The sequence below is a fragment of the Zonotrichia albicollis genome, chromosome 21 (assembly GCF_047830755.1).
Source record: "Zonotrichia albicollis isolate bZonAlb1 chromosome 21, bZonAlb1.hap1, whole genome shotgun sequence".
Taxonomy (NCBI): Eukaryota; Metazoa; Chordata; class Aves; order Passeriformes; family Passerellidae; genus Zonotrichia; species Zonotrichia albicollis.
Genome location: NC_133839.1, coordinates 2,310,822 through 2,326,070, shown reverse-complemented (window position 1 = coordinate 2,326,070; position 15,249 = coordinate 2,310,822). Strand labels below are relative to the sequence as shown.

Genomic DNA, 15,249 nt, shown 5'->3' with positions numbered 1-15,249 from the left:
GCCGAGCCCGCGGTGCCACTCACATCCGAGGGCTGCGGGCACCCCGGCCTTCTGTCCGCCCCAGGACGAGCGTCGGTGTCCCTCCGGCGGGGCTCAGGGGCAGTCTGGGGTCAGCACAGAGACACGGCAGGGAGGGCAAACGCTGCTCCGAGTGCCAGGGGCAAAGCCTGCCAGGCCGGGACAGCGACACTCGCCACGTGGGTGCCGCAGACGGGGCGAGCTGGGGCACTGGGGCTGGACCGGGGCTGGGGGTCAGGGGCACGGCCGGGCTGTCTAGGGAGGGTGTGCGGGGCACAGTCGGGGAGTCGGGGGCGGGAGCACCGCTGGAATGCCGGTGCAGGATCGCGGTGTCCCCGCGGGTCCCGGAGGTGCGGGGCGAGGCCGAGCTCCCGGTGCGCGGGGGCTGCGGGCTGGGGGTGCGCGCAGTGCCGGGACCCACCTGCGCCGCTGCCCGGAAGGGCCGCCCCTAGCGGGGAACCGGCCCCTACCGGAATTCCCTCCCATCCCGGATAACCCGCCCCTACCGGAATTCCCGCCCCTCCCGGAGAACCCGCCCCAGCCGCAATGGCCGCGCTCAGTGCCGGCCCGCCGCCTCCCGCAGCCAGCGCAGCAGCTGCGGTGTGAAGTAGGTGATGATGATGTCGGCCCCTGCGGAGAGACGAGACGCTGGAGCCAGCCCGGGGGCACACAGGGGTTACAGAGGGGGACACGGGGGTCGCAGCCTCACCTGCGCGCCTGAAGGCCGTGATCGCCTCCTGCACCGCCGCCTCCAGGCTGAAGGCGCCCGCCTGCGCCCCGTGCCACAGCATGGCGAACTCCCCCGAGACGTGGTACACGGCCAGCGGGTGCGTGGGGTGCTGCGGGAGCGGGTCAGTGCCGGGGACAGCCCGAACTGCCCTCCGCACACCCCGGTGCTCCAGCGCCCGTCCCCACACAGAACCCACAGCCCCAGCCAGAGCCCTCCCTGCCCGCAGGGCCTCACCCGAGCCTTGACGTCCCTCACGAGGTCCAGGTAGGGCATCCCCGGCTTCACCATCAGCGTGTCCGCGCCCTCCCGCACGTCCCGGTCCTGCCACGGCGGCGTGGGGACAAGAACAGCTTGGTTTTGCCCAGGAGTTTGGAGCCATGGTGGTTTTCCCCAGGAGGGATCACAGGAGGCTGTGAGCCCCTCATGGCCAAGGTGGCTGGAGCTCCCCTTGCCATACACACGGTGCCTGGGGAGAGCTGATGGCTTCGTGTCCCTGCACCTGACAGCCCCAGCCAAGCAGGGTATGGGGACAGCAACTCAGCCCTTGGGCACACAGTGGGACCAGCTCTGCCAGGCTGGTGGGCCTCATGTTTCTCTGGCTTATGGAAGGGGAACACCATTGACCATTTGCCTCCCAAGCACTTGCTCGCCCCAAGTCGTGTGGGGTGCGATCACCCAGGCCCTATGTGAGGGTATCCCACCCCACAGGCATAACCCCACAGCCCACAGTCACCCCACTGAGGGTCCCACCCCACAGCCATAACCCCACACTCACCCCACTGAAGGTGTCTCACCCCACACTCACCACAGCGCGCAGGGCCAGCCCGCGGGCGCCCGGGGGCAGTTGGTAACAGCGCCGGTCCCCAAAGGCCGGTTTGGACAGTGCCGCGTCCCTGCAGAGGGACAGAGGGTGAGGAACCCCTGCAGGCTCCCACCGCCTGCAGCTCCAGAACCACGAGGACAGGCCAGGACAAGCTTTGAGCCACTGAGCCAGAGCAAGGGGCACTCCCAACGCAGCTCAGCACCCAGGGATTGCTCTGGGAGGTCCTGCAGGCCCAGGCTGGCCCTGGGAGCTGTTTCAACACCCACTGCCCCCCTCATGCCCAGAGTCTGGGTAAAATTATGCCAGGCTCTTTTCCAAGGTAGAGTCCTTGGGATACCCGGCCAGGGTCAGGCTGTTCTTGGGACAAGGTCTAACAGCTGACTCAGCTGAGGCTTGTCCCTGAAGTTACCCTGTGGGGCAGCACTGACTGCTGACTGCTGACTGCTCCTGGAAGCTGCAGGCAGCTCCCTGTGCCTGCCTTACCACCAGCACCCGAGCAGGTGAAGCGTTGGGATGGAAGATCACCCTTCAGTGACCTTGCTGCCAGCCAGCCTCTTCTGGGCAAGTCCTTTTTGCATGGAGAAGTAGGAGTAGGGTGCAGCAAAGTGACCAGTGTGCCCCAAGTACAGCCCAGGCTCTGGGCAAGCCCTTTCCCAAATAACTGCCTGGGAATGCTCTCCCAGCCAGCCTGGGCACACCTGGCTGGGGGACAGACCCACCTGAAGGGGCCGTAGAAGCACGAAGCAAACTTGGCACTGTAGCTCATCACCGAGACCTGCAGGGCAGAGAGCGGCTGTGAGGGCTGGGAGCTCAGGGCCACATCCCAGTGCTGGGACAGGAGAGATTCCCTCCCACAGCTTCACCCTCCCCCTGCCACATGTCTGGCACCTCAGTATGCCTGGGCATATTCCCTCAGCCAAGGACATTCCCCTCCTGTGTGTGCCAGGGCAGGGCAGTGCCCATGGCACCAAGGGGGGTTTGCTCCTCCTGCCCCTTGCCCTGTCCCGCTGTGCTGCAGCCTCCATGGGGGTGGTTTGTGCCTGTGGCACACACAGGCCCTGGCTCACCTTGTTGCCCAGGTCGTTGGAGATCAGTGCCTGCTTTATGGCTGCAATGCGCCCGTCCATCATGTCCGAGGGGGCCACGATGTGGCAGCCTGCAGGGACAGACAGCACAGGGCTGTTGGAGGCTCAGGTGCTGCCTCCACCCCCGGTTGGAGCCAGGCCCAGGCTGCTTTTGGGTCTGCCCAAAGCAGAGAGGGGCAGCTCTGAGAGCCAATCTGGGGTGTCACTGCCAGGGCTCCCCACCTGCTTTGGCATAAGCCAGCGCCACCTCGGCCAGGCGCTGGCAGCTGAGCTCGTTCTGGATGGTGCCATCCTCACGCAGGATGCCTGGGAGACAAGCCTGGGTTACACAGTGCAGGGACAGCTCAGTCCCCAGGGCAGTGTGGCTCTGGGGACAAGCTGAGGAGGTGCTCAGAGCAGCAGTGGGGAACCTGGTGTGTTCAGGGAGGTGGATAAGGACCAGGAGCCTGCTGGGGACTGGACACAGCATGTGGGTGCTCCAGGGAAGGGAAGGCAGAGATGGGGAGCACGGAGAGGTGCTCAGACTCAGGGACCTGAGGGAGGGTCTGAACCACCCATGCTGTGGTCAAAACCCAGGAGAGGTCACCCAGACTCAACTACAGCAGTACGGGGAAGCCAAGTCTTGGAACAGGAGCTGGGCAGACCCTCAGCAGAAAATGGCAAATCCCAGAGGCTCCCAGAGGCAGGAGAAGGCCCAGAGCACAGCCCAGTCTGGAGCCCCTGCTCACCACAGTGCCCATGTGAGGTGTAAGGGCACAGGCAGACATCACAGGCAATCAGCAGCTCTGGGAAGGTGGAGTGGATCTTCCTGATGGCCTGGATGGCAGGAGTGCCCTCGGCATCAGCAGCAGAGCCTCTCTCATCCTGTGAGGACACAAACACCTCAGCATGCACAGCTGACACTTCCCACCAGCTCCTCTGAGGCAGCAGCTCTGCATTTCCTGAACTGTGGGACCCTGTAAGGCTGGATGGTGGGACTCCACTGAGGGAAAAGGGTGATGGGCAGCTAGGGCAGCTTTTGGGGCTGTCTGCAGAGCTCTGGGGACTCTGGGTGTCACTGCAATGTCCTATCACAGCCAGAGACCCTGAACTGCTCCTGTTTGATCAGGAGACCCCCCCCCCCCAGCCCCCATTGCTCTGTGACTCCCCCAGCACCCCCACACCATGCACTGACCTTGTGCACCTTGCTGGGCACCCCAAAGATGAGCACACACTTGAGGCCGTCTTCGACCAGGGGCCGCAGCATCGCCTCCAGCTTGTTCACCCCATACCTGCAGGGCAGAGGGCAGCAGCTGCCAGGCACCCAGAGCTGCCCCGTGGGCACAGCTGCCCTGGCACTGGGATGCTGCTGCCCTGGGAGCCATCCAGTGTCACCAGGCAGTGCCTGCAGCTACAGGGGAGGTGTTGCCTGAACACTGGGAGGAACAATCTGAGCCCTTATCTGGGGCTCCAGGAGCGCTATCAGCCCGGCAGGGACACTGCTCTGGAGGGATGGGCATACCCTGCCCTTGGATCCCTTATCTTGGTGGCCCTGGTGCAGCTCCAGGCCCCTTTCCCATCCCAGCTCCCCTGCCCAAAGCCCTGCTAACGTGCAGCAGATGCAGAGGGAGCTGCCAGTCCAGCAGGATCCAGTGCAGGCCCAGACCCCACATCCTTGCAGAGGTTTTCTGGCTGCTGCTGGAAACCCTTCCAGCCTCCCTGTGTGCCCAGCCCACACAGCCTGGGAGTGCTCTGGGACACAGCCAGCCCCTGGTGCTGTCCCTCGCAGCACTGACACTTTGCCAGCATTCCCTGCATGATTCCCTCCACTCCCTCAGTGGATGAACATTCCCACCTTGCCTGATGCTGGGGATCTCCAAAGCAGGAACCAGAGGGTTGGGAGCCTCCCCCTGGCTCATGCTCATGGTATAAATGAACCCTCCCAAGACACAGCAGTGACTGGGGGGCTGGATTCATACCTGGCTTGTCCAGGAAGGCTGGGAATTTGCTCCACGGCATCAGGGCTGTCACTGTGAGAGGTGGATGGGACAGAGATGTGAGAAGGAAGCCTCTGCCCCGGACTTGTCCACAGGAGCTCTGCACCTATTTAGGAGCTCAGAGGGTGCAGGGATGGGCCCAGCCAGACCCCCTGAGCCAGGTCCATCCCTGCCCCAGAGCTGGGCTCACTCACGTGACAAAGATGGGGTAGATGAGGTTGGAGGCATCGAAGGTGGTGGCCGTGCACTGCCAGGAGCGCAGCACGGGGTGGAAGTAACCACTGTGGAGAACAGAGTCTGCCTGCATGGTGGGCTCTGCTGCCAGGGAGGGAGACTCTGAAACACCAAACAAACAGAGAGGCCCTGGTGAGCTGCTGCTCTTGGCACACGTGAGGAGGGGCTGGATCCAGGCAGCCCTGCAGGACTGACCCTGTCCCATGCCAGGCCGTGAGCTGCAGCCCAGGCAGCTCCACCCCACCTACCCCAGGCACCCTGGGTGCTGCAGGACCCCCATCAGCAGTCACAGCCCTTCCCATTAACAGGGCTGTCAGTGACTCCTCCCCACAAACCCCCCAGTTCTGTGTGTGAAACCCCCATTTCCAGCCACTGACAACCCCCCTAGCAGAACCACCTTCACCTTCTGCAGGTTCCTCTCCCTGAGCCCCAAGAGGGTCATTCTTCATTCATTTCACTTTTCCTTACTGCTGAGAAATTGTGGTTTTGTATGGAAAGGATACAGAGCTGCTCCGTGTGATCTTTAAGGTCCCTTCCAACCCAAACCATTCCATGATTCTGTGCAGCACCACGTATTTATGGCTGCAATGTGAAGGTGCAGCTACAGAAGAGTAGGGGCACTGGAGGCACGGGACCATCCAGGGCTCTACAGCTCTCACACAACTCTCACAGTTAAACAACTCCAGTGGCCACTTACTGCTGGAGTTGGGCAAAACTCATTTCAGAGATAACAAAACACACATAAATCAATCATTTGCTATCTCATGGCTGAAGCATCTTCTGTAGCAATGTTTTACTCTCCAGCAGATCTAGTAATAACTCTGTGATCAGCCCATTAAGGATTACATTTCCATGAGGGCTCAATTCCCCCCACCCTGCTGCTGGTGGATGTGATGGAAGGGCCGTGGGAAGGGAGCTCTCCTGGGACGAGGTGTTTGGCTGCAGTGCAGAGCAGCAGCTGCACGACCCCAGCAAGGGATTGTTTGTGCAGAGCAGCTCCAGGGACTGCTGGCTGCTCACACAGGGCCACATCCCCTGAATGCCCTGTGCAGAGGAGCTGGGGTGCCCTGGGAGACAAAGCAAAGTGCCTGCTGGAGAGGTTTTGGGGTTTTGGGAGCTGAGCCCGAGGGAGCTGAGATGGGATTCTGAAAGAGCAGGTGGATTCCTGTGAGGGTCCTGGGCAGGGCAGGGCTTCCCTAGGGAGATGGAGCAGCCTTGGTCCATCCCAGGAGGGGTCAGTAAACCTCTCTGACCCTCAGCCTGTGTCCAAACTCTCCCTGGAGAACAGAGTGGGATCAGAGTGTCCCTGGAGGCACAGCTCCAGCTCCCAGCACAGAATCCACGACACAAAGTTTTACACCAGCACTTACAACACCAGCCAGTAACAGAGCTGGGAGATGGCTCAGTTCTGGAAAACCTTTAATATGAAGTGTTTCACCTATTTTACATATTCAAGACCCTTAAGATGTTCTAATACGGAGCCAAACTCTGTCAGAGCAGCCCAGTGCACAGGACACTTTGAACAAAGGGGAATTGTGTTCAGTCCAGGGCTGGAATCGAGCCTCTCATACCCCAGGGAATCGCTTCTGCTTGGGGATGAGGAAAGGCCCCTCTTGGTTAGAGGCTTACACATATAAAAACCCCAATAAAAACATCAGGTGGTGCTCGTGGGGGACGCAGAGCAGCTGACAGGAACCTGGCAGCGTCATGGCATCCCTTGGCAAGCCATTTTTAGCCCTTGGAACGCTGCTTGCTCCAGGGAAGGGAACAGCCCTCGAGTGAACCGGAGCTGGCAGCTCCAGCAGGCACCTGGCTCCAGGCAGGGCTCCCGGCAATGGCAAACAAAGGGCTCAGTGAACAAAACCCACCTCGAGAATCCAAAAAATGCTTTAAACCGTTAATCCCACCCGAGGGAGGGGAGGGGGCCGGGTGGGACCAGCGGCACCTGAGTGCATGGGACAGATAGAGGCCACAGCTCCCGAAACCGCGCTCGGGAGGAGGAGGAGACGGCGCCGGCCGGGATTGCAGGGCCGAGATAAGAGCGGCACGGGTGGGTCCCGGGCTGCTGGGCCGGGTCCTCCGTCCCAGCCCCACGTCCAGGACGAGCTGCTGCCCACCCAGGGCACCCGGCAGGACCGGGGCATCGGGGTGGCACAGCCGGGGACGGCGGGGAAGGAGGGCACGGCCATGGCGACATTGCGCCGCCCTGGGCTGGGGCTGCTCCTCCCGAGATCCCGGCAGAGCAAATTAACCTTTCCCCAACATCCAGGCCTCAAACCGGACTTTCTAAAGCTCTTTGCTCCGCGCACACCGGAGGAGTTCAGGGACAGGTCGGCAGCAGAGCGGCTTCACCTTTGCTCCTTCCACTGGGGCCGGTCCAAAGCCGCAGCAGCCGAACCCGCAGCTGTGCCCAGCCCGTGCCCGCGGCACTGCCCCGGTGCCTCGCTGCTCTCCAGGGACGGGAAGCGCCTTCCCAGCGGGAGAACCCGGCACACGCCGGCCCTCGGCACCGGCACCGGCCGGACAATGCTCGGGACGGGCTGGAGACAGACCCGGCGCTGCTCCGGCTCCCAGGAGCTGGCAGGGTTCGCTCCCTCGTCTCGCCTCATCCTGGCAGCGAGAGGTGTCCCAGCATTTCAGGACACACAAGCACACGTGGCCTCAGACGTGAGCACAATAATTTAGCTAAATCCCAGGGACATGCAGGATCCCACGACGGACTGGAGTGTTCTAGGAAAGTGGAGCTCCCCAGGCAGACAACGGAGCTGTGGGTTAATTAACAGCCACTAATGAAGGCCAAGCTATTACAGGGTTAATTAAGAGCTACCTACGAAGGTCAAGGTGTTAGGGCAGGTTTCTCGCTCCAGGATGGGAACGGGGATACTCAGGGGTCTGGAATCACACCCCAGGACAAACGGGAGCTCAGGACCGACGCCAGCTCGCAGCATCACACGCTGCTCGGTGCGTCCGCCGCCGTTGCCACGGTTACGGAGCAAAAACGGAGCAAAAACGGAGCAAAACTGAGCAAAACCTGGGCTGTCCTTACTGCGTTACCCGGGGCTGCTCTTCCTGCCTGCACCCAAGCGCGGCCGGGCCCCGTCCCTGCAGTCATTCCCCGCCAGCCCTGCAAGGGGCCGAGGTCAGGGAGTGAAGGAGACGCGGACGCCGGGCCAGCTCCGGTGCCCGCTCCCAGCCCCGCTCCCGGTCCGGTTCCCGGTCCCGGTCCCGGCACTCACCGATCAGCGCGTCCGTTCCGGCCGTGCGACAGTGTCCGTGATTTGCATAACCACGCCCACAATCAGCATAGCCCCGCCCCCGCGGAGGGGCTGGCGGGAAGTCTCGAGGCGGAGCGCGGGAAAGGCGGTGCGGGGGGACGGGGGCGGCGGCGGAGCCGGGATTTGGGGTCTGCGGCCGGGATTTGGGGTCTGGCGCAGGGATGGGCCCGGAGGGGGGACACGGGGCACGGCCTCGGGGTGCTGCGGGGGCAGCTCTGGTTGCTGGGGACAAGCAATCCAGTTACGGGGCGCTGTAGGGGCACCTGGAGCCAGGTTTGGGGGTGCTGCAGGGGGACTCACAGCCAGGTTTTGGGGTTCTGGAGGACACGGAACAGGGCTTTTGGGATGATGGGGGGGATGAAGGCAGGTTTTGGGGGTTCATGGGGGCTGTAGCAAAGCTCTGGGGTGCTGCAGGACTCAGAGCCAGGTTTTGAGTGCTGAGGGGGACATGGAGCAGGGTTTTGGGGTGCTGGAGATGTATGCAGTCCAGTTCTAGGGTGCTGTGGGAGAACCAGGAGCCAGGTTTTAGGATTCTGGAGTGGCTGGGACAGGGCATTGGGCTGCTGTCAGGGTTTGGAGTGCTGCAGTGTTTGGTTTAAGGAGCATGACTGAGAGGCTGTGGTGGTGTGGAGCAGGGTTTGGGGTGCAGCAGAAGCACCTGGAGCAGGGTTTGGGGTGCTGGGGGAAGCCCAGAGCCCTGCCTTGGTCCCTCAGAGCAGGGGAGATGCCAGGATCAGGTTTAGTGCAGGGATTCTGCAGCTCCCCCACCAAAGCAGCATTCCCTGGCTCGCTCCAGTGCAGAAGCCCTGGACAGATCCTGGATCTTCCCCCCAGGCTGGAGCCTCTCTCTGGAGCTGACAGCTTCTTCCCCCAGCAAACATCAGTGACCTGGGAATCCCCTCCTCCTTTCCACAGTCCCTCCTCCTCTCACACAGGCCAGGCTGCAGCAGCCTTCATCCTCCCCTCATCCTCCTCCATGTCAGCTGCTCCAGAAACCACAGCATTTCCTGCTCCCATCCCACTTATGCAACCACAACCTGCTCATTTTATAACTGACCAAACTACGACACCCATTTCTGTAAAAAAAAGCTGGTTTTATTTAGATCTCATTCCCTTCCAGAATATGCACCCCAGATATGTGCTGAAGAGAAAAAAAAAGAGAGGAAAAGAGCTGGAAGGTGGGTGTTTATCAGAAATGTGGGGAACACATAATCAGCTCAGGCTTTGCACAGCCTGACTGAATGCCAGCAGAAACTAGACAGCAGAAAATCTGTGTTGGTTCAGTTCTTTTCAGAAGCTGGGCTTGTGTGCGTGTGAAAATCCAGCGAGCCAGAAGAGCAGGAGGGCAGGGTGGTTCTTGTGGGCAGCTGCCACCATTTTTTGGTGGAAAGGATCCAGGATTCCTCACAAGTGCTATTTTAAAACTGCACATCATCAAAACCTGGGGGTTTTAAATGTATCTAAAACTTCCTGAGGGAGAAAGGCATCAGAACTAAGAGTGGAAATGGAAAAGCACAAACCTACAGCAGCACAAGGGATACCAAGAGCTTCTCTCAACCCTTCCTTCCTGCAGGGCCTTTTGTGAAACCACAAGGGCCCCTGGGTGGGCACACCCTGCCCTGCTGCCCTCCCTGAGGCACCCCTGGGATGGAATTGGCCCATCCCAACTGGGAAAAGGGGAAAAGACAACCACAATTCCCCACTCTGCTCTAGCACATCTCAGCTGGCTGCAGGTGAGACCACCAGACCCCAGTGTGACACTGAGCTGTCACACCCCCAGCATGGCACAAAGCCACCTGTTTTCAGCCCTGCTCCTCATTTTAGCCCTCCTTGTGCTCCAGATTTTGAATCATCTCCTCTTTGTCTCTCAATGCACTGTCAGTGTACAGTTTACCCCGTGTTTTTCAGATTTGGGTTAGTTTGGGTGAGTCAGTGAGTGAACTCGTGGTCCCTGTGCTGCTGCTGAGGCTGGAGGACACAGTGTCACTGTCACAGCACAGCAGGCAGAGAAGGCACAGCCAGGATGCAAGGAAACAAAGGGGGAAAAACAACTCAACTGGATCAAAAGCTTCAATGTGCAGCTCCCAAGCCTCTGGACATCATCACCTACATTCTACACCCCAGAAGTGATCTGTGAATGGATTCAGCCCCTCATCTTCAAGACTCTCATGTTCTCCTGGCCAGTTTCTGCACTGAGCACCCACCAGTGCTTTTTTCCTCTCTTTCAGAGCCAGCCCAGCATCAAAAGCCCAGGAAGTGCCTGCCCAGAGCCTGGGGAGGGCCAAAGCCCCCCAGGCACAGGGAGGAGCCACCCTGCCATGGGAAAGCTTCAGCACAGTCCTTTATGTACAAATTCCAGCCAAAAGGGACAGGCCACAGAGGGGCAGCACAAAGCTCTAAAGGACACTCCAGGGGATGCAGCAAGGTCGGTTTACAGCCTTTACATCCCTCTGAGCACACCCCAGCCCCTGCCCACGAGCCAGCTCAGTTGTCCACCTCTTCCTCATCGTTTGGTTCTTCCTCCTCCATCCTTTCATCATCGTCATCATTGTCCTCCTCTCGGCTCTTATCTTGCTCCTCCGAGTCTGCCTTCTTGTCTTTATCTTTCCTGGCCTCTTTCTTTCCTTTCTGCTCCCGCCTGTAAACTGAGGAGAGGGAACAGTGAGGGCTCGGCACAGCACAGACAGGTCAGTGGCTGAGGTCCAACATCCACTTGCTCTCCTGGCTTTGGAGGGGAGCAGGGAACTCAGAGCACAACTCACCCTACGAGCTGAGCTGTGCTGAGCAGCTCCATAGGAAATCAGGTTAAATTTCAGCAGAAAAATGCTGAAAAGGATGCAGGAGGTCACATTTACAGGCAGCACCTACGGCTTTCCTTAGATAACATAATAGGGGAGTGAGAGCAGATGAGACTTTCTCAATCCTCATCAGTTGTGCAATAATGTTATCCCAGTCCCGTTAAGGTGCACATTAGTTACTCCCCAGGCAAACTGCAGTGTAGGATGCTGGGCAAAGAGAAGAGAAACAAGACAGGCAATAAGTGTTGCTTGTCCAGCGTTGGAAGAAAACAGGACTCAGTGCCTCAGAGTCCCTGGGCACCCATGGAGCACGGTACCTTCCAGGGATTCCTTCAGAGGGGCCACGAATCTCTGGAACTCCATCTCCTCCATGGCAGAGAGCACGTCCCCAGCATTCAGGGTTTTCCTCTTCCCCTTCATGGCAAAGTTATTTGCACTAGGCAGAACCAAAAAGAGAGGTAATTGGGAACTGTTAGCCATTCCATCTTGACTTTAATAATCAAGTCATAAGCAACTTAAAAAAGCCATCCCCAAAACATTTAGGGTTTTTTTATCATTTACTAAAGGAGGTTTGAGACATTTTTGTTTACACTGGCTGTCTGTGCTTTCCCACAGCGTTAGCTCCTGCTTGCACAGACCTTTTCTATGAGCAGGAGAAGGTGAAAGCCTGAACCTTGGCTGTAACAGTTCCACATAGCCCTAGATGCACCTGACACGAGAGAAGTGGCTGCCTGCAGAGATTATGCCAAACCAACCCAAAATGTGACTGTGCCCTCTGTGGCAGCTCTTGCCCTAACACAGCTTCATGATGGAGAGCCTGACAGTGAGTGAAGTGCCCCTGCCTTTGCCAGGAAGGCTGTGCAGCCACGTTCTAAGGCTAATGGCAGTTTGGGACTCCTCTTTTTGGGACACAGCTGTGTCCAGAGCCCAGCTACCTTCCCATGGGCTGCTTTGGAGAGTCCAAACCCACTTGCTGCAGCCTGGCAGACTGGTTTACTTATATAAACAGAAAATACAGAAAACCAACACTGGGAAAGTCCCCAGGGCAGCAGAGATGAATTATCAATCAAGTGCCCCAGTGACTGCTGCATCTTACCAGGTAGTTGCATATGTCCTTACCATGATGTTGCATACAGCACAAACACACTCGCTGCTCGGGAGATCGCGCTCCGGGCTTCTTTGGAAATATTGACTCCATCAGGAAGCTGAAAAACAAATATAACTTTTATCAGCAGCTGCTAAAAACAAACTCCAAAACTGAAGTGCCAGTGTGTTAAGGCACTCCGAGGGCTCAGAAGAACTGGGAACTGCTCTGGAGTGCTATCACAAGAGCTCTGCTCCCAGTGGAAGCCCAGGGCAGTAGAAATGTGTCCCCCAAAGGCACAGAGCTGAGCAGAAGCCCAGTGACTGGAATTTGGGGTCTGGCCACCGTCTGCAGGTAACTCATCCTGTGACTGCCCAGCTCCTGACGTACCTGCCAGGCCCAGACCCACCCAGCAACACCTCACAGCTCCAGACCAAACGAACTAAATTAACCACTGGGTTTTTATATAGACATGGACTTGTGTGCTGAAGTTTTAGGGGGCCTGGTTCGCACAGTGCCACTGCGGGAGCTGCACGGGTACAGCTGCAGTGAGGGGGCCGCAGCCCCGGTACCCCAGGGGGACAGCCCAGGGCAGAGCCCCGCGGGCGGGGACACAGCACGGGCCGGGGCCTCCAGGGCCGGGATCTCCCGGGGCTCCGCTGGGCCGCGGGGCCCGGCACCCACCGCCTCCTTGATGATGCGGGTGATGACGGCGTTGGGCAGGTTCAGGTCCTCCGGTCTCTCCGCCATCCTGGGCCTCCTGCAAGGCAAACGCGGCGTCAGGGGCGCGGGGATGGGCGGGATCCCGGCGGGACACGGCGGGATCCCCTCAGAACAGGGGGATCGCGGTGGGACAGGCGGGATCCCCTCAGGACAGGGGGATCCCCTCAGGACTCGGCGCTCCCGGCCCGGCCGTACCCAGCCCGCGCTCCGCCGCCGCCCCGCCCGCTCCCGGCGCGCACCACGGCCCTGCCCACACGGCGGGAAATGGCGGCGGCGGCGCCTGAGGGACGGGCAGCGGGACGGGAAAGGAGAGGGAAAGAAAGAGAGGGAGCAGGACAAGGAGGAGAAGCAGGAATAGGAACAGGATAAGGGCAGGGATAGGGACAGGCATAGCTATAGGTGTAGGTACAAGTGTAAGTGTAAGGCCAGGTGATGGTGAGGGGACAGGGACAGGTGCAGGGCCAAGTTCAGGTGTAGGGGCAGGTTCAGCTATAGGTGAAGGGACAGGGGCAGGCTCAGGTGCAGGGACAGGTTCAGCTATAGGTGTAGGGACAAGTCCAGGTGCAGGGACAGGTTCAGGTGTAGGGACAGGCTCAGGTGGTCACACTGCTGTCACTGAGGGGCTGTCAGGGCTGGGAACAGGGCCAGGCACAGGCACAGCCTGGGGAGGGCGAGCTGGTGCAGCCCTGGGGCAGAGCTGGGGCAGCCCTGGGGCAGAGCTGAGGCAGCCCTGGGGCAGAGCTGGGCAGCCCTGGGCAGAGCTGGGGCAGCCCTAGGGCAGAGCTGGGGCAGCGCTGGGGCAGCGCTGGGGCAGAGCTGGGGCAGCCCTGGGGCAGAGCTGGGGCAGAGCTGGGGCGGAGGTGGTGCCTCCGGGATTGTTCCCAAGGTCCCCCAAAGTCTCCGGGATCAGTAAGGCTCACTCCAAGGCTGTGTGACACTGTTAGGAAGGCATGACTGTATCCTTGTGTGCGGCTGACGAAGCTCCAGCCTCTGCACCAACACTGATACAAATGTTTTTCACTTATTGATACATTTTTGGCAAACAAATCAATGTTCATTGGCTCTAGGTTACATAATTCTCTTCATTACTTACCGTTCTGTCTACTCTTGGTTTTTAATTTCTCACACTTCACGCTAATCTGGTCCACATACTTTATTACTTTTATAATCTTTTTCTCAGTCAGGGAATCTCCAGTTTTCCAGGCCTTAATCTCCTCTGCATTTTCTGCTTGCTTCAACACCCTTAAAGGGTCATAAATTTAAGATCCCAGATATCCAATCTCCAACTCCCTTTGGATTTGTTTATTGAAGCTTGGCAGGGTTACTTTTAGCAAACTTGAGGTTTTGGTTATTTAGTGATCAAAGAAATTGTAAGAGCCTGTGAAGAAACATAAATAGTGCTAGCTGAAAGTGAGCGCTGGTTGAAATTAATTAAAACAATTAGGAAAGTTGCATCATCTCCAATGGGAAATAGCAGCTGTTTTACCCCACACTGGTGTCTGGCCTCTCCCCTTGTTGCTGTGTGAGGGCACAGGGCTGTGAGCTCCTCCATCCCTGCCCCACTGACCCCAAACCTGGCCTAAACCCTGTAATTCCACGAGACTTTATCCCTGTTGATAACCTGACCAGGTAATTAAATAAGCTCAGAGTGCAAGAAAGCAGATTAATTAGGTGCTGTGTTGGGGTGATACTTGAAATTGTGAGCAGTGATTGACAGCAGAGCTCTTTTCCATGGGGAATGGGAAATTCCTGTTATCAAGGGCAGTGTTTCTGTTGCAGGGAGAGCTGACAGAAGCTTGTGAGCCCAGGTGAAGGCAACAGTGATGGACACAACACTGTGCTGAGGGAAGCACACACCGAGCATAACTATTCCAGTTCCACTGGATTAATAAACTCTATCCCTGCTGTACAAACGGTGTGTAAATTTTGGTTTTAGCTCCTTTCCATGTGCTCTGTTGTTCCCCACCTGTTTGGTGTGGCAGTGCTGGCACTGGGGAGGGACATTCACAGGGGGCACACTGAGCTGCTGTGACAGTGACTGTCGCCCTGTTCTTCTAAAGTTCTTCTAAGCCTTCTGATGTTTACATTTTGTAGTGGAGTTTTTCACTCACTTTTCATGTAAATAATGATTGTTTTGCATTCCTTTCTGGTGGAGGAGAGAATTGCACTGTTGGTTTGACCAGTATGGTTGGAGAGGTGGCAATCTCATCCTCCAACCCATGGTCACTTTTGGAATTCTATAAATATCGAGGTCCAGAAATAAATGCACTTTTTTTGCCTTGGACATCTTAGCATGTGAGTGTTCATTTTGTGTCCTATTGTGACAGTGACTGTGGCACTTTGAGCTGCTGTGACAGTGCCCATGGCAGACTCGGATCCTGGACAGGGATATTGTATTTGTTGGGAATGCCCCAATGAAGGCAGGAATGATGCATCTGACTCCATGTTCTCAGAAGGCTAATTTATTACTTTATAATACTATATTATATTAAAGGATATATTT

General features: G+C 58.2%; 2 protein-coding genes across 4 annotated transcripts; both read right to left on the bottom strand.

Annotated features, from left to right (window-relative positions):
* Nucleotides 1–512: 512 nt before the first annotated feature.
* ALAD (aminolevulinate dehydratase) lies at nucleotides 513–8,214 on the bottom strand. 3 transcript variants are annotated; one of them, XM_074556128.1, is made up of 12 exons: nucleotides 8,103–8,214; nucleotides 4,827–4,968; nucleotides 4,615–4,665; nucleotides 3,831–3,927; nucleotides 3,385–3,520; nucleotides 2,879–2,962; nucleotides 2,639–2,727; nucleotides 2,291–2,346; nucleotides 1,554–1,641; nucleotides 983–1,069; nucleotides 728–857; nucleotides 513–648 (listed from the first exon to the last, which is right to left on the bottom strand). In XM_074556128.1, exons 2-12 carry the CDS (start codon nucleotides 4,937–4,939, stop codon nucleotides 575–577), a joined length of 1,005 nt encoding a protein of 334 aa, XP_074412229.1. In that variant the 5' UTR covers nucleotides 4,940–4,968; nucleotides 8,103–8,214; the 3' UTR covers nucleotides 513–574. The 3 variants fall into 3 exon arrangements, with proteins under 3 accessions (XP_074412229.1, XP_074412231.1, XP_074412230.1); XM_074556130.1 differs by lacking the exon at nucleotides 8,103–8,214 and adding an exon at nucleotides 7,913–8,029; XM_074556129.1 differs by lacking the exon at nucleotides 8,103–8,214 and adding an exon at nucleotides 7,698–7,833.
* Nucleotides 8,215–9,214: 1,000 nt separating this feature from the next.
* Nucleotides 9,215–13,054, bottom strand: POLE3 (DNA polymerase epsilon 3, accessory subunit). The gene is made up of 5 exons (XM_074556205.1): nucleotides 12,942–13,054; nucleotides 12,708–12,783; nucleotides 12,059–12,144; nucleotides 11,257–11,375; nucleotides 9,215–10,786 (listed from the first exon to the last, which is right to left on the bottom strand). The coding sequence occupies exons 2-5, from the start codon at nucleotides 12,771–12,773 to the stop codon at nucleotides 10,626–10,628; spliced, it is 432 nt and encodes a 143-aa protein (XP_074412306.1). The 5' UTR covers nucleotides 12,774–12,783; nucleotides 12,942–13,054; the 3' UTR covers nucleotides 9,215–10,625.
* Between the last annotated feature and the right edge of the window lie 2,195 nt (nucleotides 13,055–15,249).